Raw genomic sequence first — 25,343 nt, 5'->3', positions numbered from 1 at the left:
TATTTATATATATCACCTATATAAAAGTCGACCCGAACAATAGCTTGTCGAACGCAAGCCTAGCTGCATTGTCTTTCATCCTGAGGTACTGCACGTCCCATTCCCTTCCATCCTTCGCCAACCCATGGGCAGCAATTTCATTAGCTACAATCTCTGTCACAATCACCAATCAGGACCGCTCCTTTTAAAAGTCTGCCGTGACCTCTTATATACTCCGCTTCCTGATTGGCTGAGCTTTAACACCATCCCCCCCGTTCATTCGTCCCCTCCTACCCGCAATAGGCTAGTCCTTGGTAGCTGGTGCTGTGGACCCCGCGGTTTTATTGTTGATTGGCTTAGCAGGGATAGAGAAGGCGGTGGTTCGCAGTCTGTGAGGCGCGCCATTTTACTCGCTTAGTGGAACAGTGGACGTGGGGCGCGAGGGCTTTAGCTCTGCAGGTGAGTAGGCTTTTCATGCTCTTCATGTGTAGGCGCCTGAGTATCCGGTTTGATTTTCCGCAAAGCTGTAATGTTCCGACCTGTATAGCAGCCAAGTGCGGCTACCTGCGCCGCCATTGTTCTCGTCCCTTTATTGGGGTGTGTGAACAGTTGGGTATATATTCGACTGGAACGCTGTTTGTCAGGCCTTAATAAAATCACTGAAAAACAAGGCACAATGCGACTACTTGTAGTTCTTTTTGGCTTCTATAAATGTCGGTTTTGTTCCCTGAGAAATTGCATATTGGGAAACCAGGGAATGAATTGATGTTAATTGTGACTGGTTTGATGGAATTTGTCCGGCATTTGAGGCGTGCAGCAGCTCTTGTGTTCTACAATCGCTATGGAGAGAGGTCCATGACATGGTGCTGAATTGCAGTCATAGCACCATCTCGTAGTAAACTCATTGCTTACTATTTAGTGCATATACTCCTACCTAGATTTCATATTGTGTCATCTTATGTAAGGCCAACCAGAATCATTGAAAATAGTTGTTTTTCTTTTCTTGTTGGCAGGAGCTTTGTTATGGGGGTTTGCAGCAGCCAAAGAGCCACAGTTTCAGGGTTGCAAAGTGTCTAATTTTCAAAACGGCTACAAAACCAGCCCAAAACTAGCCAAGCTGCACTTCAAAAGCAGCCCAAAAATAGCACAATATATGCAGTGGAAAAAAAAGTAATGGGTGTAACTACAGAGGGAGCCCAGGCGGTATAAGGGCCCCATAAGGCCCTAATTCATATACAATTTCAATAAATATTGGTGAAACAGGTCAACCTCTGGACATTTTGGTGGCCAACAGATTTTTGCCCCAAAATTGAGGAAAGGAAATGTTAAATGGGACAGGAATGTGGGGTATAGAGCCCAAAATCTTGTAACTCCTGACTTCCCATTGCATGCTGGGTATTGTAGTCTTAAATTAAGCTTGCCAAATTGTTAAGCAAAAACTACATTACACAACATGCATAGGGAGAGGAGACAGGCTTGGCACATTATCTTGGCTGGTTTCCAAAGTACAAACCAGCCAAAGGCCCAAAAAGTAGCCCAAATCCATACCTTGGCTAGTTTGTACTTCCAAAACCTGCCTGGGCTTTAAATTAATAGCCCAATCTGGCTGGAAAACCGCCAACCTGGCAACTCTGTTTAGTTTCTCATCTCACTTGGCACTCACAAATGTGTCAATTTCCAATTGTACAGTAATTGAGTATTTAGTAGCAATTTAAATGATGTGATAGAATGAATGTTTTTTATTTTTTTTTGCTTCAGTAACTTTTTTGTATTGTGATTAAACTTATGCCAGTGGTCCCCAACCAGTTGCTCCCAGTGGCCTCAGAGCTGTTGCTTGTTTTTGAATTCCAGGCTTAGAGGCAAGTTTTCGTTGCATAAAAAAAGGGTGTATTGCCAAACAGAGCATTCTGTAGTCTGCCAGTCCACATAGGGTCTACCAATAGTCAATCACAGCCCATAATTGGCACTTTTGCATGCTTATGTTTCTCTCCGCCTCCGTGGAAAGTGATTTTCTGAATGTGTCTTTTTGTAACGTTGAAGGAAAAGGTATGTTTACTTGGAATGCCAAAAGTTAGACACCCCCCAAGTGATTGCATGCACTTACCTAAAACCCCAGGCTGGTGCACCTATTAGGAGTAAACTGTACCGGCCTGAGAGTCTTCCTTTGAACATCACGGGGCTATTATCTTCCGGCTTCTTCTATCTTCACATTTCCCTGGGCAGACACATTTGCAGTAGAAAAAAATAGCCAAAATTTTCGTTAAAGTTTGGCTTTTTCGCGATACTGTGCATCACAGCCGCGAGAAAAAAGCCAGAATACGATTGCTCTGTGGTGCTCGCTAGAAGAATCCCGGGCTGGTGTAATTTTCTGGTAATAGGTGCACCGGCCCAGGTTGTCGGGTAAGTACATGTGATCACTTGGGGATGCCTAATTTTGGTAACCCCCAAGTAAAAAGGGGGTGTCTGTTAAGCAACTATTTTTTTTTTAGCTTTCTAAAGAACCCCAAGACATAATGCACATTATTTCTACCCTACTTCTTTAGTAAGCGTTAGTTCACCTTTAAACATAAAAAAATCCAATAAGATTCAACTTCAGTGTATGGACATATTGCATAGAAAATAGTCATAAATAATTGAATATTTCAGTAGCACTCTGAAATGGCATACCCGTATTTCTAGTTTAAAATTGATCTGTTCTCAGACTAATCAGTCTACCCTCACGACGATGTTTGGTGTTATGGACTTCTGATTATGTTATCATTCGGATTGAATGTCTAGTATTCATGATTTTGATTTCATTGCCCATTGAAAGCTATCACTGTTTATGGCAGATGTTGATGGCTATTGGTGGGGATCCACTTTGGGATGCCGATATGAGTGTTTGTTAGCATTGTCATAGGCAAAGTCTTTTTTTAATGGGAAGCGTTGACATTCTGGGGAAAAAGTGTGCATGGGGCTTTGACAAGCACTGTACTCTCAGGAAGAATCATGGTAGTTAAAACCCCATGTATGCCATAGCCATTAAGAACATTTTAGAATGTAGCATTTATTTCCCTGCTGTTTAAATTACTATGTAGTGCTTTTCCAATCACTGGGTAAAATGCTTATGAAAAGATTGGCAGCAATGGGAGAGGAAGTCGAACTGTAGTGAATGGCAATTAGTGTTACTGTGGATGCACTTGCCATCCATATTCATTTTCAGTAGAATTAATGATATCCAAATGAATGATTGAATGCCTGTCACTGGGCATGTGCAGAAGCACTGGAACTTTAGGGGTGGCAAAATGTCTTTTTGCGATATTATCGGCAGGCGACAGAAATTTTCTAACCTGTCTGATCGACCGATCTCCGCCGGACGAAAAATGTCAGGATTCTCCACACACAGTCCGAAAATCGTACGAATCCACGATTCGTACGATCGGATCGTTGCGTCTATGGCCAGCTTTAGAGCTGCAGTATTTCTGGTCAGGTGATCTGAGGCAGCACACAGACCATCACGAAATAAACAAGAAAAAATAAACAATTTCACTGCGCAGCAAAATGTGGAAATATAATTTTATATTTGAGTGCTGTCTAAAATCAGAAAAATCAGTAAAACCTCAGACAAATGTGCTTGTTGACTAAATGCATTTTTGTGCAGATTGATGTTGGCATGGTAACCAGACTCTCGAGCAAGGGGATACTCTTGTCTCTAGGCAACTTGCTCTTTAACAATCAGTGCTCTGTTAAGGTTCTGAGGTTCTATTTCAGTGGGGCATACGAGAATTTTCCTAATCCACCTAATGCTATCCTCTACTTATTAATTATACCTCTTCTTTGTGTTTTATGCCACTTTTTATTGCCCAGCTCTACTCTCGATTGACTAAATGTGGCATTGTGCATTTGGGTTTTGTGGAGCACTGCTTTAAACTCATAGCTCACTTCTTATTTATGACTCCAAGATTTGTTTAAGTTGGGCATGTTGTTGCAATTGTGCAGAAATCTTATTATTGGCATCTGCACTATAAGATATGAGCCAGCAGCTGTTGCATCAGTTCACAGCATTGGGTTAAGTACTGGATTGATGCAACAATCAGCTGTGAACTTATGCAGTAAGAATTCGATTTCTGCAAGATTGCAACAACATGCCCAATTTAAACGAATCTTGGAGGCATAAATAATAGGTGAGGTATGAGTTTAAAGCAGTGCTCCACAAAACCCAAATGCACAATGCCACATTGTACATTTACAATGCCTTGCTGATTGGCTTGTTGAGCTACTATCACATTGGGTATATTGACCACCACTGTAATCGGACCAAAAACAGCCAAAAAGTCCCTCTTCGTGTGTTACCACTGTATTATCCTATATTAATGTGAAATGCTCTGCCACTTTTGTTAACACAGACCTCCATTAAGAGCATTTTGAACAGAGGTCTAGCTGTCACCTCTATGTATGTTTCATGCTTACAATATCTAATAGATTAATATTGGCAAAGGTGAAGAGTACTTTGCTGTTTTTTCATTTTTTGGTGGTAAATAGTGGTCAAAACTCCGTCTGATGTTACTATTTACAAGTTAAATTAGAATTTAAGAATAGCAAAGAATGTCCATTTAAGGCTGGCAATGTTTCCAAATATAAAATGATTGCCAGATTTGAAGTGTAGTACAGAATAGACTACAAAGGGCTTAGAGAATAGCTGCTTCCTTACTAGCTGTTCTTTTTATTAAAGCGATTGAAAGGAAAACTATTGGGTTCAGAACAGAGTTTATATCACAAATGACCTATTAAATACTATTTCTAAATTGACCTATACATATTAGAATATATTACATTTTATAATATATTATATTGCACAGAGCTGTCATTTTGTAATCATATATATGTCATCACTGATCATCTGACAGTGTGAGAACAGTGCCGTACATCCCCCAAATTTGGCAAGGCAGTATGGTAGATAACCAGCAGAAATCTTGTTTATGATTACAACCAATATAGACACTTATTGGGTATAGTGCATTCATTATACTGACTTATCCTTGTCAAATGCCTCTTTGAATTGGGAGTCAATTGGAGAGATAAGGCCCTAACACATAAATGGTTTGCCATATAGAGCATGAATAGCTAGATAGTCTATAGTGAAACACCCACTTTTGCAAAATGTAGTGCAAATAATCTCTGCTTATAAAACTAGAGGCTTTGGATATGTCTAAATATCCTTGGTGTTGTGTTTGTGTAAATGTAGACTCCGGGCCTGGTCACACAGTGTTTGCTCCAGTGTTGTCCGCTTGCAATTTTTAGGCAGGCTGAGAGAAGCATCCAGTCTCATATGTAGCTCCTTATAGCTGCACTGACAGGCACAGCTTCTGCCTAAGGATGGGTACGCGGAGCAGCCCAAAAATGTTAGGATTAGGAGCACATTAACCACACACATGCCAGTAAGATCACTGTAGACAATGGCTAGCTTAAAAGCATTACCTTACTAGAAAGTGGAATACCACAAAGGTTTAATTTTTTTTTTTCCCCAGTACACCAATGCTGTTTGTCTTGCAGTGCATCCCTCTGTTTGCATTCCACTGGGGAGCACATGCAATATTTCGTCTACTTCTAAAGAAGAGAAACTGTTTCAAGCAGTGGGTGGCTAAGCCCACTGGGATTTTTTTCCCAGTATGCTGGTTGGCCGATCTGACTCTGTATGGGTATTATTTGGAAACTGAGGGCTAACTGAAGCATTTAAGATTCCGTTATGATAAAAGAATGAATGTATGACGTTGGCATTACTGATGTGTCCATAAATCAACATTGTTGTTCTAACATACATAGTTGTGGGCTCACATTATGCCACAGGAATTTGAATCAACTACATGTTCTACGTATTGTCTGTGTACCAGGTAGAGAAGGCTGGATACTGATATATTGATTGTGGTCTGTAATATGCTTGCAATGTTCAGCCAGAGAAAGGCTTTTGTTAGATTGTTGTTTGTGTATGTTTGAACAAGGGTGTGTTGAAATTATTTTTAACTTAAAGCGTTATTTTATTTTTCAGATTCTGGTATGGGATCTGTTGTCTGAAAAACCAGTTATCCAGAAAGATGCAAATTACAGGAAGACCATTAGCCACAGACTCAATTGTTATCAAATAATTACATTTTTTTTAAAAATGATTTCCTTTTCTCTGTAAAATGGCACCTTGAACTTGATCCCAAATTAGATATAATAAACCTTTATTGGAGGCAAAACAATCCTATTGGGTTAAATTAATGTTTAACTGTTTTATTTTGTAGACTTAAGGTATTGAGATCCAAATTACAGAAAGCTCCCTTATTTGCAAAACACCAGGTCACAAGCATTCTTGATAACAGGTCCCCTACCTGTATTATTTATTTAATTTAGGACTTTTTGCTGATCAACAATTTAATATAAACCATATCTCATTCTTGTATGAACATAACATACTCTTATTTTTCATTTTATTTTTTCAGATATGTTAAATCTTTGTAATTTTTATAGAAAATTTATTATAAAAAAAGTTAAAAAAATATTGGTGGTGCAGTTAATTCTACCTCAAATTTAGCTTCTTCAAGGTTACTGTCAGACTGAATTTCGGCCCCATGCAAATAGGAACTCTGTTCTGTCTCTTTGTGCTTTTATAAGTAAACTTGTAAGGGAAACCGTGTAGTTAGTGCAATGAAACATGTTTATACTGATGCCCCTAACTGTTTTCACAGTCACTAATGCAATGCTATAACCTGGCCATACACCTCTAGATAAAGTCAGCCAGTTTTGATTGAAGTTGGTAATTTTTAACTTATTCTGCCCACAGTCTCTGATTGTGTTCCATCTAAAATATCTTTGTGTTCAGACATACTGGTCCTAATATAACCACACAAAAAGCTTTGTATTAGGATCCTGACTATCTTTGTTTCATGGATATTGGTCAGTTCATTTGGCCAGGTTTGAGAATTTTTATTTAGCTTCTGTTGAGTTCTCCAGTTTGTAATTTCATCGGCAATCTGTTTCAAGGGTTAATTTACACTATCAAGCAGGAAGTCATTTCAATAAGAGACTGGTGTAGAAAATGCATATACTAGCCATGCATACCAGTAGTTTTTTGGCTGCAGAGGGCAGCGACCCTCATATGAAGAGGCAAATAATTTGAGAGAGAAAAAAATCAATATGATCAATTGCAAGAATAGGCTATTCTGTAACAATCTAAGAATATGTAAATTACACATTTGAGAAAAAAGACTTCCGGTGTTTAGAATAGTAAGCTGGTCCTTAATTCACTTGATTTTAACATTTTAAGCAGACTTGCTCTTCTACTTTTAACAAGAATCTATATTTTTTATTCTTTGTAATTCTATATTTTTTTTTCCAGAACTAGTCATGAAAAACTCCAGGCCAAGGGAGAAGCAGGGGAATAAAACACCGGAAAGCGCCAAGGCACCAGATGAAGCACAGATCAAGGTAATGTATTGCAATTTCCGACCAGTGGTTTTAGCCTCCTTAAACCCGTTATTGTATAAGATCATGCCATTGACCACCCTACTTTCCCTGCTGCATGTCTATGTTCCAGAACAGTAATGTGAAGAGATGAAAGAGGGTGCCAAACAACTTACTAAAAAGAGTTTGTGACAGTGTGCTTTTAGAAAGCTTACTTGCTAATATTTTTAGGAAACATTATAAAAACACTAGTTTGCAAAATGCCACTGTTTACACAGAAGAATCAAAGGATTTTGTAAAGAATTGTCATTTTCTTTTGACTATACCGTATATGCCTCTTTGTGTTGCATGTTTATCCAAGAAATAATTGGTACCTCTTTCGTGAATATGTGCTATTGTATATTTAATATATATATATATATATAGATATTTAATATATATATATATATATATATATATATATATATATATATATATATATATATATATATATATATATATATATATATATATATATATATATATATATATAATATATAATATATATATATATATATATATAATATATATAATATTTATTTAATTTCAGTTGGATTTAATTTCTTATGGTTAGTTATAATTCTTCCTTATCTTATTTCCAGCTTTCAGATGAGCTTTACTAACATCTGTATCCAAAAATCTTTTGGTCTTTGTTAACTTTTGTATGCATTCTTTTCTATACTGCAGGCTTTATTGGAAAGAACAGGATACACTCTAGATGTTACAACAGGACAGAGAAAGTATGGTGGTCCTCCTCCAGAATCGGTGTCTTCAGGCGCTCAGCCTGGGATTGGTACAGAGGTCTGTGTCTAGGTCATTATCGGAAACTGCATTTACATGTTTTATAGCATTTTGACAGATGTTCTGCATTTCTTGTGTGTACTATTTACTTCAATTGTAACCTTACTGGTCTCTTTCTGATTTGTAAAGGTTTTTGTGGGTAAAATACCAAGAGACTTGTTTGAAGATGAGCTTGTGCCCCTTTTTGAGAAAGCAGGTCCCATCTGGGATCTTCGACTTATGATGGATCCTCTTTCTGGGCAGAATCGAGGCTACGCCTTCATAACTTTCTGTAATAAAGAAGCTGCACAGGAAGCTGTTAAATTGGTTAGTATTTTGAATTTTCTGTGTTTGGTTTTTCCAGTGTTCTGTTTTTGTGCTTTGAATAAAATTTCTTAAAAATGTTTCTGCCCGTAATATACTGTCTTTCACTTCTTTCATTATTTTTCTTTTTTTATTTATAAGCGTGCTCATATGTAGCTTTTAAAGAAATGGCAATGTTAATGTTCACATTACCCTAGCAAACTAAATTAAAGACTGGAATATGAATAGAAAGATGATTAATAAAAGGTAGCAAGTTTGCTTTTTATATGGGGTCAGTGACCCCCATCTGGAAAGATTTAGAAGGATGCAAATAATTAAACTATAAAAAATAATGAAGACCAATTGAAAGGTTGCTTAGAATTGACTATTCTATAACATACTAAAGGTTAACTTAAAGGTGAACCACTTCTTTAAATGCTCATGTGCAGTCTGCAAGTCATTAGCAATTTCCTAAATGCCACTTGATGCTCTAGACCAGGGGTCCCCAACCCTTTTAACCCGTGAGCCACATTCAAATGTAAAAAGAGTTGGGGAGCAACATAAGCATAAAAAGGCCCTTGGGGGTGCCAAATTAAGGGCTATGATTGGCTATTTGGTAGCCCCTATGTGGACTGGCAGCCTACAAGAGGCTGTACTCAGGCACTATACTAAGTTTTATGCAATTAAAACTTGCTTTGAAGCTTGGATTTTAAAAACAAGTACCTGCTTTGAGGAACCTGAGAGCAACATCCAAGGGGTTGGAGAGCAACATGTTGCTCACGAGCTACTGGTTGGGGATCACTGCTCTAGACTGTGCATGTTGGCCGCTGTGGTCAATTTATTTATTTTATTCTATATGATTTTGGTTTCTTCTATGTATTTTTCAAAATATGCTTAATGCTCACATCTTTTCTTGGTTTGCATTAAGTGCGACAACTATGAAATTCGGACAGGCAAACACATCGGCGTTTGCATTTCTGTGGCTAACAACAGACTGTTTGTTGGGTCCATTCCAAAAAACAAAACTAAAGAGAATATTCTGGAAGAGTTTAGCAAAGTTACAGGTAATGTTAAAACAGTTCTTAAACAATGCTTCTTGATTTTGTTTGCACTGCTGGGAAGTTTTCTGTTACCACACAACAAAGTTTATTTTTTAGAGATTCGAGTGTTTTATTGCTTATAAAGAAAAAATATACTCTACAAGCTGTATTAGTACTATATGAATGAAAAGACATGTATTATTACACAGATGCATAGGGGAAAATTAGAATTCATTATGTAGGGTTTTGGGGGGGGTGAATTATAAAGCTCTATTGGGTACAGGGAGTGTTATCTAGGAATCGGAATACTGTTCACTGATAACATAGAAGCTAAACATAGCAATATGTAGGCATTAGCGATGGGCGAATCTAACCCATCTATTTGCAACATTTTTTTTTTTTTTTTGACACATCAATTTTTTTTTTTTCCACCCATTGGCTTCTATATTAAAATAATTCTGTTTATCGCTAGTTGGCAGCATTTCTGTTGAACAGGATTTTTGTGTTGACATTCCAGAGGGCTTGCTGGATGTGATCCTCTACCACCAACCAGACGATAAAAAGAAAAACCGTGGCTTCTGCTTTCTGGAATATGAAGATCATAAAACTGCAGCTCAGGCCCGACGCCGGCTGATGAGTGGCAAGGTGAAGGTGTGGGGCAATGTTGTGACAGTGGAGTGGGCAGATCCTGTTGAGGAACCTGATCCAGAAATAATGGCAAAGGTAAGAGTTCTGCTTTGTGATAGTTTGTATATCTTTTTATGGTCAAATGTGTTATTACTGGATTTCTTTGCTATTGCTTGATATAACCTCAGTTTTAGGGAAACATTCTGTATCAGTTTTTTCCACCCCCACTTTAATAATGTCCACATGCCCTTTTACATGAAAAAGTACAGTTAGAGTAAAGAAAAGTGAAATCCATTTAAATAACCGTATTTGCAGTCAGTGGGACACATTTTAAAGGGGCTAGTTATCTTTTTAAATTTTTAGTATGATGTAGAGAGTTATATTCTGAGACCATTTGCATTTGGTTTAAATTTTTTATTTGGGGGGGTTGAGTTATTTAGCTTTTTATTCAGCAGAATATAGGCAAATGTGTTTAACAGTTCATTCTTAAAGTACTGAAAGCATACAAGCACAAAAAGACTTTACTTTAAAGTTCAATATTTACTGTGTTAATAACCAGGGTTAATCAGTGCAACATAAATATTACACTGTGTGGGTTGCATGTGCAAGAACCACACTCAGAAGCCCAAACTAAAGCAGTTGATTTATGCATGACTGTTACGAAATGCAAACAAACTGAAATTGCCAATTTAGAGACTGAGCCATGGCAAAATATGCATCTGGTTAGTATTTTAACCCTCTTAATTCCACTAATAACATTTATAGAGCACAAACAGAAATTTTTGAGAACGTCAGGACAATTTTATGTGAAATCCAGGAAAACTATGTAAAATGTACTTACTTTAAAGGGATTCTGTCATGATTTTATGGTGTACATTTTATTTCTAAATTACAATGTTTACATTGCATGCTTCCTAAAAAGAATCTGCATGTAGTGTAGATTGATTACCAATCTCAATCACTGTTGTCTTTGCCAGGTTAAAGTTCTCTTTGTAAGAAATCTTTCCTCCACTGTGACTGAAGAGATTCTGGAAAAAGCTTTCTCTGTCTTTGGAAAGCTGGAGCGTGTGAAAAAACTGAAAGATTATGCCTTTGTGCACTTTGATGAAAGAGATGCTGCAGTGAGGGTAAGCCTAAATATCTGTTTTAAGCAGGTGATTTTAATGAGGATTTTTTTTTTTTACATTATCTTTTGCTATTGCTTAATTAGTTATATATTTGGTTACCATGGCAACCATGTCTCTGCCTTTTACTTGTTCCCAGTAGATTGATGGGGTTTTAGGGCAATGGGGATACATTTGGGGCTTGACTTGAGATATTGTGAGCAGTGAGACAGGTGTAAAATGAGCTGCTTTGCAGACCGTGTAAAGTATAATGTTGTACATATCTGTTGTACCACTATGAAAGGTATATTAGATTTTTTTTGTACAGAGATAAAGGACATTTAAAGCCTACATTTTCCTACCATTTATGTAAGTTGGGCATATTTTCCCTACCTAAGCCACATCATTTGTACTGCATATACCCCCTCCATTTCCCAGTACCATCAAATTTTCCCCAAAAAAATAGCAGCTTTCACCCGGCAGCCATTTGTCTTATGACACTTCATCGTTAACACTGACATCTGCAAACAGGACATGTATGCTGTAAAGTTCATGGAATGCAGAGGTTTACACAGGCACAACATACTTTGATAAAAAGTGTTTCTGGGTTTGAGCCCTGAAATGGTTAATCTGAGCTCAGGAGAGGTGGTTAGAAGAGAAAAATAGGATCAGACAGCTAGTTTACATTGGAGCCAGCAATGCTATCCCTTCATTGGCGGTTAGATTGGAGGGCGTGTTTAGTAATCTGACCTGAGAAGAACTGAGCATGCTAATGAGCCAACATCCAAAATTCCTGAGGGAGGTGGCAGAAATCATTTTTACTGCTCTAACCCGCTCTAAGTGGTTAAGGGGATACCGCAGCCTTACTGTTAACCTTAACCAGAGTGGTAGGTATTTAAAGGGGAACTATGGCGAAAATTAAAATGTAACATTAGCTTCCTCATACTGAAGTAAGAAACTTTCTAAATACAATCAATAAAAAATTCTGCATTTTCTGAAATCAAGTTTATCTTCACTATTCCTCTCTCGGCATCTGTTTCTCTTCATTCTCTCTTCATTGCGCAGTTGGCTGTCAGATGACTGATCCAATATATGTTATAGGGGGGCTTCCTTTCCTAGCAGGTGAATTAGAGCTCACTCAAATAACTGATTCTAGTACAAACAAAATCTAACAAATAACTGCCTTTTGCACAAATCTTGCATGTAGAGAGACATGCTGTCTGGTGATTTTAATAGTGAGCTCTAATACATCTTCCTGTGCAATATCTCATTTAAAAAACCAAGGTTATTAATAAGGCTGTCCACTGGATTTTTTTCTGTTCTGCCAGGCACTAATGTTTTTGGTCACTGATGTCCATGTGACAAGTCTTCGCTGGCAGTCATTTTATTTAACAATTGTTCAATAGTTATGAGTGAAAAAGTTTGCCTAATTACTGGTGTGAAGTTGTGTCAAGGTCAGGGCTCTTTGGAGGCCACTTATCATCAACTCTCATCTCGGCAATCCAGTTCTGTATAACTCTTGTTTTGTGCATTGGGCTTTACTGGGTTGAAACAGGACTGATTTTCCCATTATGCAATTGTAAAGAATTTCTGTACACACTATAATGTTAAAGGACGAGGTACATTTAACATATTGGCGAGGCGGAGCCAAGATGGCGACCTGAAAGCACGCGTTCTGAGGAGCTCCCTGCTACGAGTCCCATCCTTTACCTATCCTGCACGTTGTGACTCAGGCAACCAGGTTTTTCTACCTGCATTTTCAAGTTGACAAGTGGGGGACTCGATTATGGGCAAATCCGGTTAACAGGCAGCCGAGCTCAAAGCTCGATCGTTACTTGCAACCATCGCAGCAAGCCAAAAGCTCTGGAACGGAGCCTGAGCAGGCCGCAACCGCCCCGTCCCAAGATCCCGCCACAGACCACGATGCGGATGCGGAACCATCCAACAAGGAGATCTTGGAAGCGATAAGGTTGGCACATGCGAATACCACGACACAACTGGATGCTATTACCATTGATGTCTCCCTTATTCGCCAGGATCTTCAAAAGCTACGCGAACGCACTACCGAAGTTGAGCAGCGTGTTTCCCGGCTGGAAGACACCACTGCACCCCTGCCTTCAGACATAGCCCGCATCCACTCTCAGCTCGCCGAAATGGCGACCAAGACTGACGACTTAGAGAATCGTTTGCGGCGCAACAATGTGAGGTTAGTCGGGCTGCCAGAAGGGGTGGAAGGGAGATCCCCAGAAGCCTTCATGGAAGGCTGGCTTAAATCCACCTTTGGCCTGGACCCCTTCTCCCCGCTACTAACTATTGAAAGAGCCCACCGAGTACCCACTCGACCGCTACCCCCAGGTGCCCCACCCAGACCGCTAATAATGCGCTTCCTTAATTACAAAGATCGTGACGCACCACTGCTTGCTGCCCGGAAAAAGGGGCAAATTACACACGATGGTGCCGCCATATCGCTTTATCCTGACTATTCCATCGCGGTACAAAAGCAACGGGCGTCATTCCTGGGGGTAAAGAGACGTCTCCGATCGGCGGGGCTGGTATACTCCATGCTGTTCCCTGCGAAGCTGCGCATAGTGGCGGGCAACTCCACGCATTTCTTTACCATCTCTGCTGATGCGGATAAGTGGCTGGATGGCAGGGGCAGGCGGGACGCCCCCCCCCCAACGACCCTGATGAGGGGAATGCTCCGTAGACCATAACCTGGCGTTGGCCGGGACCCCCCCATGCTCAGCGATTTGTCTGTAGACGCACTGCAGTTATTCCACTCTCAGGAGGACGGGCCTCACTGCTCAATCGCTGCAGTTCTACGTATGTTGCCACACTTGGAATTACAATTGTTTTGCTGTTCGGAGGAACTAATTATCCTGTGACTGCTTTTCTTTCCCGAGACTTCATTATTTTCTCCTGAGGTTCCAATGGCTTGTTGGTTTTACTAAGGAAGCTTTTGGGAACATGGCTGACCTACCCTCCCGTATGTTTGGGATATGGTTGCCTTCACACAGCAGCAGGGAGCCCTCTCTTTTGGGCGGCTCAGGAACTACACCAGTTCGCTGAACTTCTTACTCCTCCTGCTAAAAGTTTAACGGTTTGCTTTCTATGTTTAGGGTACAGGTCTACCCAAGTTTGGGGGGTAGACAGGGTGTGCAGAAACTGGCTCCTCAGCTGGTGACTGCTTGTTATACTGTTCAAGTTACATGTCTGTTGTTTAACCTAACTATGCCATGCACTGCAACCACATTTATGATGCTTAATTTCTGTATGCAGCCTCTACTTTGGCCCGAATTCACTGCTCCTGTTCCTGATACTCATATAGGCACACCTCCATCATGAGTTCCCCCACAATCATTTCTTGGAACACTAGGGGCTTGAACTCTAAATTTAAGCGTGCAGCACTTTTTGACTATATCAAGCGCTTTAACCCCTCAGTTCTACTTCTCCAGGAGACGCACTTAATGGGACAGAAAATCCTAGCTCTCAAAAAACGTTGGGTGGCCCACGCTTACCATGCCACGTACTCATGTTACTCTAGTGGTGTGTCTGTATTGGTACGGAAAAACATGCCATTTGAGCTACTGTCCATTCGGACGGACCATTATGGTAGATACATTATTTTGCACTGTAATTTTTTCTATCAAGAAATGATATTGGTAAACTTGTATGTACCACCCCCATTCTCTCTAACTCTGTTGGAACATATATTCACTGTATTGGCCAGTTTTCCCTCTGTCCCTATATGCCTACTAGGTGATTTCAATGCTACTCTGGATGTCCATAAAGACAGATTGGGACTCTCCTCTGCCCACTCTCCCTTACTGAATGACTGGGTGAACAACATGGGGCTCCTAGAGTTATGGAGATGGAAACACCCCACCACATTACAGTACTCGTGCCACCCACAAAACACTTTCCAGAATAGATATGGCAGTGTGCACCCAAGATTTTACTCAATTTGTCCAACAGGTGGAGTACTTACAGAGAGCTTTTTCGGACCACTCCCCCCCTTGCGCTCACCCTACGTGAGGGCATGGGGAAAACACATAGATGTTGGCGCCTTAGTCCACTCTGGCTCTCAAACCCAGAAGTGTTGGAACAAAGTCAGGCAGAATATGCCAATTACTGGGATAGTAACACTGGTTCGGCCTCCACAAATGTTCTCTGGGATGCCTCTAAAGCGGTGGCTCGAGGTACCCTGATTAATGCCATATCATCGGCTAGGAAAAGGTGGCAGAGGCAACTACCAAATTTTCCCAAGCGGAGGCAGCATATGCATCCGACCCGACTGATGTCAATTATGTTGGGCTCACGCAGAGCCAGCAATCCCTGGAATTAGTCCAAACTAAGTTAACTCAAAAGAAACTCCTGTATTCTAACCAGAGAGTATATGAACAAGCCGATAGAGCGGCAAGCTCCTGGCATATCTCTCCCATCCTCACCGTTCACCTACGACAATCCCTAGAATACAGGGTCCCAGGGGCGACTCCATAACTGATCACTCTGATATTGCCAATGCCATGGGTGAGTTTTACTCTGACCTCTATACCTCCCGCAACAATGCCACCCCCCAGCAACTACATCACTACCTAGCGTCCCTAGAGTTCCCCACTCTTATCACCCCTAGAGGCTGCTTACTTAGATGGTCCAGTCACTCGACAGGAGGTGCAGGAAGCTATAACGGGTCTCCCCTCAGGGAAGACCCCAGGTCCGGATGGACTCCCCCCTGCTTGGTACAAGGCACAAGGTGACACTCTGCTCAATAATTTCTGTAGTACACTTGCAGATGCAATGGAGACGGGCGCACTACCTCAATCCTTTTACTCAGCCCTTATAACACTTATACTTAAGGACGGGAAAGACCCCGAAAAATGGGACTCCTATCGTCCTATCTCCCTCATAAATACGGACATGAAGGTAATAGCAAAGATCCTGGCTAAGAGATTGGCTAAGGTGATCACTTCGATAATACACCCAGACCAATCCGGCTTTATGCCCCAAAAATCCACTGCGATAAACCTTAGGCGGCTACATACACACCTTCAAATTGACCATGACAACAAAGGGTCGAGGGTGGTGGTGTCAATCGATTCAGCCAAAGCATTTGACTCTGTGGAGTGGCAATATTTGTGGGCAACGATGTCTAAATTTGGCTTTGGCCCTAACTTCATCAAGTGGGTTCAAATGTTGTATAAAACCCCCTCGGCCCAGGTTAGAGTCAACAACCTTAACTCGAGACCCTTTCCCTTATCTAGAGGCACCCGGCAAGGGTGTCCTCTGTCGCCTCTCCTCTTTGCTCTAGCTATAGAACCCCTAGCGTTGAGAATTCGTCAATCTCCCAACATCCGGGGCTTTCGCTTGGGTCTCCGAGAGGAGAAGCTGGCTCTCTATGCAGATGACCTGTTGTTGTTTCTAGGAGATAGTGACGAGTCGTTAGAGACAACACTCCGTATTTTGGAAGAATTTCGGGGATATTCAGGTTTGGCTATAAATAGGGAGAAATCCGTGCTACTTCCTCTTGACCCTCTACCAGTTTATTCCGGCACCATAAAGGGATTGAGGTGTGTGACCCGCTTTAAGTACCTGGGTATTCATATTACTGGGAAAGTTGCTGACTTTGCTGAGAATAACCTTGACCCCATACTTAACCGGTTCAAGCAGTCTCTCACCACATGGGCCAAACTTCCTGTAACCATGTGGGGCGGATAAATGTGTACAAAATGATATACCTACCAAAATTCTTATATGCCCTATTGAACTCTCCGGTGTATGTCCCACTTTCATTCTTCAAAAGTGTTATGTCGGCATTGCTTCCGTTCTTATGGGCTAACAAGACACCCAGAATCTCATGGGAAGCTCTAACAGCCCCCACTACTAGGGGTGGCCTTGGTCTCCCCCACTTACAACTGTACTACTTAGCAGGGCAGCTATATCATGTCCACGCATGGTTCCACCCCTCTGAAGACAACCCAAGCAGCTCACTGCTGGGTACCCTAGTTGGCTCGCTGGAGGCACTTCGCAGTGCCCCCTATAGGAGGGTAGGTGACTACGACTCGCTCCCTACTACCATCTCTACCCCCTGCAAAGTATGGGCGATGGCGTGCAAACTTTTTAAAATACAGACCCCCCTACGATCTCCTCACTTACCACTGTGGAGAAATTCAAATTTGCCACACCTGCGAGGTTTACAGGACTTCTCTTTCTGGCCCCAAAACCACATTCGGTCCCTGGGCGATCTACTGATGGACCTCACATTCCCCACTATGGACCAACTTAAACTATTGACTGCTCAGCCAGCGTTACACTGGTTTAGATACTTGCAATTTAGAGAGGCCTTCAGAGCTCAATTCCTTACACTCCAAATCGTATACGATGGCCCGAAATTTGAAGAGGTATTATGGGACCCCCAAGCTGGGAAACTGATGTCTCGGCTCTATCAATCCCTACTCGCTTGCCTACCGGCCCCTTTCCTCAAAGCTCAGCAGAAATGGCAAAATATGATTCCTTCTCTGGACTCCGACAAGTGGGATGAGGTCACGGACGACCTTTATGGCTTTTTAATATCTGTCAAAGATCGACTCATTCAATTTAAATCCATACACCAGCTTTATCTCACCCCTGTTAAACTTCAGAAGTTTGGGAGGAACAGTGAAGCACGCTGCCCCAAATATAAATCCCCCAACGCCACCTTTGCCCACCTCATATGGGAATGCCCACACATTTTTAAGTATTGGGCTGATGTAACGAACCACCTGAATGGGTAATTAGACTTTCCCGGTACCTGTACGCCTGAAATTTGCCTACTAGGGGTTGTTGAAGACCTTCTCCCCCTAATCAGGTCCAGAATGCTTATCAAAACTGCACTATTTTATGCTAAAAAGGCCCTAGTACTGAAATGGATGGCCCCCCAATCTCCCACAGTGCAGCAATGGCTCTCGCTGGTGGGAGAGTCACTGGTTAACATCAAATTGACATATGAAGCGAGAGGTTGTCCTTCTAAATTTGATAAAATATGGTCCCCCTGGTTAGACTCTCACCCAGAACAGGATCCCTAAAAAGGAGAGGCAGCTGTGTCAGGGTGCACCCTTCAATGCTTTTGTTGGTTACCTGCAGTGTATCTACGGTATGATACATGATGCTGATTTGTGCAACGGACTGTAATGTATATGTTTACTGTGTTGTAATTTTTTGATCGTCCCTTCCCCTTCCCTTTTCTTTTGTTCCCCTCCCCCCTCCCCCCTTTTTTTGGAAATCAACAAAACATATGCTTTCAAACATTTAACATATTGGCACCTCCCACTGAATTTGGCATTTGCCAGTAAATTGAACTAACTTTTATTTACGTTTCTCCCCCAAGGTAGTAGAAGGTGCCAGTCTGGGAATCTTTCTAAGTGATACGCCAGTGATATGCCATCTTACCATTATTTCTCCAAGAAAGCTTGTTTTTTAGCCAGACTTATGCATACACCTAGTGAATGGCTATAATGCTTTATTAGAAGGACCGCCAGGCCAGTGCATTTTAAGAGGATCACTGACCTGGAGAAAAAGTGAGCATTTTATTTCCCTGGGTGCGGGGTGGTTGTTGCCTAACATATTGGCACCTGCCCAGTGAATTAGACATTCCTTGTCCTGTTATTGGCTTGCTTTTAATAGAACCAAGGATTGTAGCCCAACCCTGTCTAAAATATTCTTGGACCTTTATCCATGCAATAACATAGTAGCTTAGGTTTAAAAAAAAGTCACATGTCCAAATTTTTTTATGTCTAAATGAAACCAGCCTGACTGCTAGTTGGGTTTTACTAGAATCCACCAAACAAAGACTAATCCATGAGACTAGCAGTGCTGTTCATTACTTCACTGGGTATATTTGCTTGTTCAGTATGCATCTCCATGCCCATGGAAATCCCATTTTACTTGTTTTATGATGGGTAGTTTTAGTGGTAGCTTCTAGAGACATACTTGTAACTCAGCAGCGACTGTTCCAACTGAGGACATGTACTACTTCAACATGCTGAAGTCCTATTCTTTGACCTACACCTTCATAAGTGAACTGTAGTTGGTTTCTAGGTCCAAGTCCATTCTCTTACAGTTGGCTGGTGCAAGAATGTGCCCCAATGACTTGTTGGCAAGGTGGAATTCTGTCATTCTACATTCATTTAAGTTTCCATATAAAGAAGCAAACAAAATTTCTTCTTTCTTTTTTTCTTCAGAAGATAGTGGTCAGAAGAGGGAAAACTTTTCCTATTTATTCACCTTATTTAGTAAATACTGTAGACCATTTAATTTTTAAAATCTTTTCACTGTGCCACCCTTGTAGTATGTGGTCTGACACAAATAACTTCCTTATACTGTACCTTCATTAGCCAAAACCGTAACTTCAAAAAATATCTTAAGAATATGCTAGTTCTAAAGGAACCGTAACATCAAAAAATGAAAGTAATACAAATCTAATGCAGTTTTGCCCTGCACTGGTAAAACTGCTGTTTGCTTCAGAAACACTACTATTATTTATATAAATAAGCTGCTGTGTAGTAATGGAGCAGCCTTTCAAAGGAGAAAAGGCTCGTATTACACAGCAGATAGCAGATGAGCTCTGTAGAACATAATGGTGTTATTTGTTATCCACTATTTAACCTGTGCCATATACCCTTTTTTTTTCTTTTTTTTTTTTTTTTTCAATTTACACCATTGCTACACTGCAGCTTGTTTATATGAACTATAGTAGTGTTTCTGAAGCAGTCAGTTCAGTTTTACCTGTGTAGGGCAACAGTACATTATGTTTTCATTACTTTAGAACACTTTAATTTTTTTGGTGTTACTGTTCCTTTAACAACACGGTTTTGTGGGTGTAATTGTAGTTGAGAGTATTATTAGATCCAGTACTATTAGTGTTGGTTCATTGCACTGGTGCCTCCGGCACTTAATCATAGGTGTCAGTTATGGGATCAGTTATCCAGAAAATCCATTATCCAGAAATTACGGAAAGGCAATCGTAGACTCCATTTTATCCAAATAATTCAAATTTTTACAAACCTTGTACTTGATCCAAACGAAGTTATATTTAATTCTTATTATAAGCAAAACAGCCTATTGGGTTTATTTACTGTTTACATGATTTTCTAGTAGACTTTGGGCAAGAAGGTCCAAATTACAGAAAGATCCTTTATCTGGAAGACCCCAGGTACTGAGCATTCTGGATAACTGGTCTCATACTTGTACATTAAATTTTGAGCTTCTGTACCTGCCCAGGCAACCATAGCCCTTTAGCAGGGAAGATCTGTGTCTCCAAAGATGTAGCTCCCCATGTTCTTTTCTGCTAATTCACTGCACATGTTCTGTACTGCTATCATTTACTGAGCTTAGGGACCCACTCACAATATACAGTAGAAATAGAATATAAATGTCACAATATAAGGCTGATTAGTAATTAATACAGATAAATACTACATAGCAGCGCAGAAACCAGTACAATTAGCATTAGAATCTATAATCAGCCCTGTAGCAGTCTTTTTTTTTTTTTTTTTTTTTAATTACTGGCCAGCCTAATTTTCTGCTTGATAAATTTGCGACTACCCCTAAGCTTAGCTTCTCAACAGCTGCTCAGAGCCCACTGAGCATGTGTCACACACTTTCCAAGATGGTGACCCCCCCGTGACAACTTTGAAGTCCTGAATCATTGCTGCTATTGAGAAGCTGAAACTTTAGACTGGTGCAATAAGTTCAGTATATAATATATGGCTTTTTTAGCCATATTTATTTTTAGGGTTCAGTTCTCCTGTAAAGAACTGCTGCATGACCATAGAAAAAAATGCTGCATTCCAAAAAACGTGTGTGTGTGTGACAACCCCTGTGTTGCATTAATGCACACTATTTTAAACATATTTCTGTGCATACAAACAAATCTAGTTACATGTAGGCAGATTTTTTTTTTTTTTTTTTTAAAAAAAAATCTTGATTTTTCTATCGCAAATTTAGTGTAAACTTTAATTTCTGAACAGGGTTATACATCTGAGGAAAATATTATTTATTATTATTATAGGAATACCAAGACTTGTAATTGACAAAAGGCTGTAATGGTTTTGATCTCTGGTTTTTCACTCTAGCAGCTCAGTAGTCTGGTGCAGAAGCTGAACTGATACATTACTTGATGCATTGCTCATCAGCATCTGTGGAATATTACTATTATATCAGCTGCCATTAAACTCCATGCTTCTGATCAGCAGGGAGAAAAATGCCCCCCCACGAGCTGATTTAGAGAGACCTAAAAGATGAAATATGGAACTTCAATATTGGAAAACGGTCACAAATAGAAAATATTGTAATTTAAAAGTCTTTTATATCTGTATAACTATATGAAAACAACTGAACTGAAAAATGTTGGAAGGTGAATAACCCCTTATAAATAAGTAAATAAGTAACACTTAATTTGTGCTCCTGTGATGTACTAATCACCAGCAAGGTAAAGTAGTAAATCCATATCTAACGTTTGGCCACCTTATTAGCTGCGTTGTTTTTGCAATATAGTAGCATTGAGTATTCAGTTGACCAATCTCTTAAAGTTTATATTCACTTTTAAAAAGTATTTGTGATCGATTTAGTATGGTGAAAGCCTTGTGAGAGTATAGTCCTTATTGCAATGTTTTAGATATAATAAATAGAAGTGTTTGATTGCATAGCGTCTGTGTGATGATCCTGCCTATTAATTTTTTTTTTTTTTTTTGCTTAAAGGCCATGGATGAGATGAATGGAGCAGAACTGGAGGGGGAAGAGATTGAAATAGTTCTTGCTAAGCCACCTGATAAAAAAAGGAAAGAACGTCAGGCAGCACGTCAGGCTTCTCGGGGAAGTTCGTGAGTATATTGAGATTCTTTTTAGCGAAACATTTTAAACTGAAGCAAAGTTAAAGATTTTGAATGATCAAGCTATGATCAATACCTACACCTGATCAACTAATCCAGGAACTTCTAGTTCACCATTCACTACAATGTATCTTATTAAAAAATCCAATAATGAACAAGGCTTTAAGTAGCAATATTAAAAAAAAAAATCAGTCTGTATCCTAAAGCTCCTTTCCTCTGTGTCTCTCCTTTTAACTTATTTTTATTTTTATTGTGCCTATACATGGGAAGATATTGGGGTAAATCAGCAACTTGTTGGTCTTTCTGAAGAATATTGTTTTGGATCAGTGGCCAAGGGGCCAATGTTTTATAAGCCCTCCTGCCCCATATTTAATTGCGCAGGTGGTTTGATGGGACAGTTCTGCAATCAGCATATGTCTTTATTTAAAAGCAGACTCCTTGTAAGAAGCAAATTAAGTTTAATAATTTGCAGTGTTTCAAAAGTGTTGACAGGAGTGTATTTTTATGTAGTTTAATTGCTAGCCTATTTATGCATGCTAATTATTGTTTTAATTCATTAGGTATGACGATTATTACTATTACCCCCCACCTCGTATGCCACTTCCTGGTAGAGGCCGAGGCCGTGGAGGCAGAGGGGGCTATTCCTTTCCTCAAGATTACTATGGATATGAAGATTACTATGATGATTACTATTCATATGACTATCATGACTACCGTGGGGGTTATGACGATCCCTACTATGGCTATGACGATGGCTACCCTGTGCGAGGAAGAGGAGGTAGAGGTGGGAGGGGTGGACCACCACCCCCCAGAGGTAGATCTGTTCCTCCTCAGCGTGGAGGGCGAACAAGCTATGTTCCTAGAGGGTCTCCCATGGGTCCTCCTCGAGGGTCCCGTGGTGGACGTGGAGGGCCTGCTCAGCAACAGCCACGAGGACGGAACCCAAGAGGCATCCGTGGCAGCAGAGGTGGAAACGTTGGTGGTAAAAGAAAGGCAGATGGTTATACCCAGCCAGACTCAAAGCGCCGCCAGACCAACAATCAACAGAACTGGGGGACACAGCCTATCGCCCAGCAGCCATTGCAGCAAGGTGGTGATTATACTGGTAACTATGGTTACAGTAATGACAACCAGGAGTTTTATCAGGATACTTATGGGCAGCAGTGGAAGTAGGCAAGGGCATATTCTTCAGACAGAACACACATACACACACTCTTAAATATATATTCATATATATATTTCTGTTTCTAGAACTCTGCCTTTATGGTTTTTTTTTTTATAGGCAGTGTTTCTTCATTCTGCTGTATATACCTTAGTTTTAGCTTTATTGCTCTGTTACAGTTGGTATTCAAATGGAACGCACTGGTAGAGTTACGGTATTTAAAGTATTTCTGAACCTTGTGTTCTGGATATGGGGAATGGGTATTTGGAGAGAGTATTATGAGCATAAGTCGGCAAACGGAGCACATATCCTGTAGTTGGGCTCTTTTCTTTCCCATTCCACCCCTGTGAAAGTTTTGTCTGCTTATATTTAGAGAAGTAATTTTGTGGCATTGTCTTCTGAACATGGACTGCAAAGTTTTTGTGCTGTTAAGTCAATTTGTTTAAAATCATTTCTTACAACCCCTTCCCAGTTCAGTGTTTTTAGTGGTTTTAGACTTTTATTTTTTTTTTTTTGAGAGGGGTTTTAATGCTGTTGGACAATGTCAATCATGATTTTGACAGAATGCAGTATTGACAATTTCCCCTTGGATTTGGAGTATCTTCTGCAGGATTAAGCTGTATATAAATTTAAACACTAGTGCTGTCTTAAGTAAAAAATAAAAAAAAAATCTAAAAATATTTTAAAGATTCATGTATTAAATGACTGTGCATTTTGGATTCCTAGAACTAGGTGAAGTTGTGTATTTTTTTTTTTTTTTCATGAAGGCAAAAATATGCCTAACACGTTTGGCTTGGGTAACAAAATCCTTGACCGTTTGTTCTGTGATTGTATTTACAAATTTACTGTTCATGTACAATTTCAATAAAACTCCAGAAAATCCTATTGCAAAAAAATATATATACATGAAGGAAAAAGAATCATTAAAAAAAAAAAAAAAAAAGCAAAAACGGAGTTGTGATTCTTGCAACAAAACTTACAAAAGTCTGAACTGCATATGTGAGTGATCAAATCTGAAAAAAACTACACTTAAACCATGATATAAAGCTATGAAAGTGGGTTTTAAACTAAACTGTAAAAATCCATTAAACACGCTTGGTTTCCAAATGTTCTTGATGTGCATTTTTTAGATGGTTTGAAATTTGAAATAAAATTGTATAGAATTTATATATATTTATGCATATGACCTCAATCTACAAATTTACTGAGAATGGGTTTTCCATTGATTTAAATTTCTCAATGCTCTGATAATTTGTCTATTTTTAATTTCCCCTATGCACACCTACAAATCAAATAATGGTTTAAATGGTCTTGAAGACCAGACTGGGAATATCTAAACAATTAACATTAAGCAAGAATTCAATTTCTTGCTAACTTGGTATAATTTCTGTTAAAAACAAACTGGCTCATAAAACTCCATAAAGGTTTGTCTAATCATATCTGCTAAACTATCTTAAATATGGTTTCTAACTTTTGCTGTCGATCTGCATCAGCGAGGCTGGCAGAGCAGTTTATTGAGGTTATGGTTATTAAGGTATAGCTTTCACGATACTGGATGTAAGCATCTATACCACATTAGACTTCACTTTTTTCCCCAAATACAGTGCTCCACTACTTTGTCTCTTGGTACAGAAATCCTAAATGTACTTTCCAGCATTTTATGGAAAGATCACTTCCCCCCCATTCTGGTTCTAAAGTATTTTTCTTAGGATTTTAACAGTATTTTGGGTTTCCAAAATAATTTAATCTGTCCACATTTTTTTTTTTTTTTTTTTTAACCCATCTCCTTATGAACAATGGTTTGTTTGTTAGATTATGATCACATACTCCAGATTATGATCAAATAAACAGATTTTGGCAGATGAACCTTTTCTTTCCTTTTGTTTTAAAAAACTTAATTTAGCTTCTAGGATTTCATTTCGAGGGCAATAACAAATATAGTGTTTTTTTGCCCACAGGAGATCTCTGCCCTAATTGATGTCTGAAAATGCCTGCTAATGCAGAAGAATCGGGAATGCTGAAT

General features: G+C 39.7%; 1 protein-coding gene across 3 annotated transcripts; it reads left to right on the top strand.

Moving 5' to 3' along the window:
• Positions 1-243: 243 nt before the first annotated feature.
• Positions 244-24,427, top strand: hnrnpr.S (heterogeneous nuclear ribonucleoprotein R S homeolog). Of its 3 annotated transcripts, XM_018247953.2 has the most exons (10): positions 244-438; positions 6,005-6,010; positions 7,337-7,425; positions 8,128-8,241; positions 8,371-8,547; positions 9,452-9,587; positions 10,036-10,286; positions 11,168-11,317; positions 22,028-22,149; positions 22,719-24,427. In XM_018247953.2, exons 3-10 carry the CDS (start codon positions 7,345-7,347, stop codon positions 23,329-23,331), a joined length of 1,644 nt encoding a protein of 547 aa, XP_018103442.1. In that variant the 5' UTR covers positions 244-438; positions 6,005-6,010; positions 7,337-7,344; the 3' UTR covers positions 23,332-24,427. The 3 variants fall into 3 exon arrangements, with proteins under 3 accessions (XP_018103442.1, XP_018103441.1, XP_018103443.1); XM_018247952.2 differs by lacking the exon at positions 6,005-6,010; XM_018247954.2 differs by lacking the exon at positions 6,005-6,010 and having other exon boundaries at positions 247-438; positions 10,081-10,286.
• The last annotated feature ends 916 nt before the right edge of the window (positions 24,428-25,343 follow it).

The sequence above is a fragment of the Xenopus laevis genome, chromosome 2S (assembly GCF_017654675.1).
Source record: "Xenopus laevis strain J_2021 chromosome 2S, Xenopus_laevis_v10.1, whole genome shotgun sequence".
NCBI lineage: Eukaryota > Metazoa > Chordata > Amphibia > Anura > Pipidae > Xenopus > Xenopus laevis.
The sequence above is the reverse complement of the archived record's forward strand: the minus strand, read 5'-3'. Positions and strand labels throughout refer to the sequence as shown.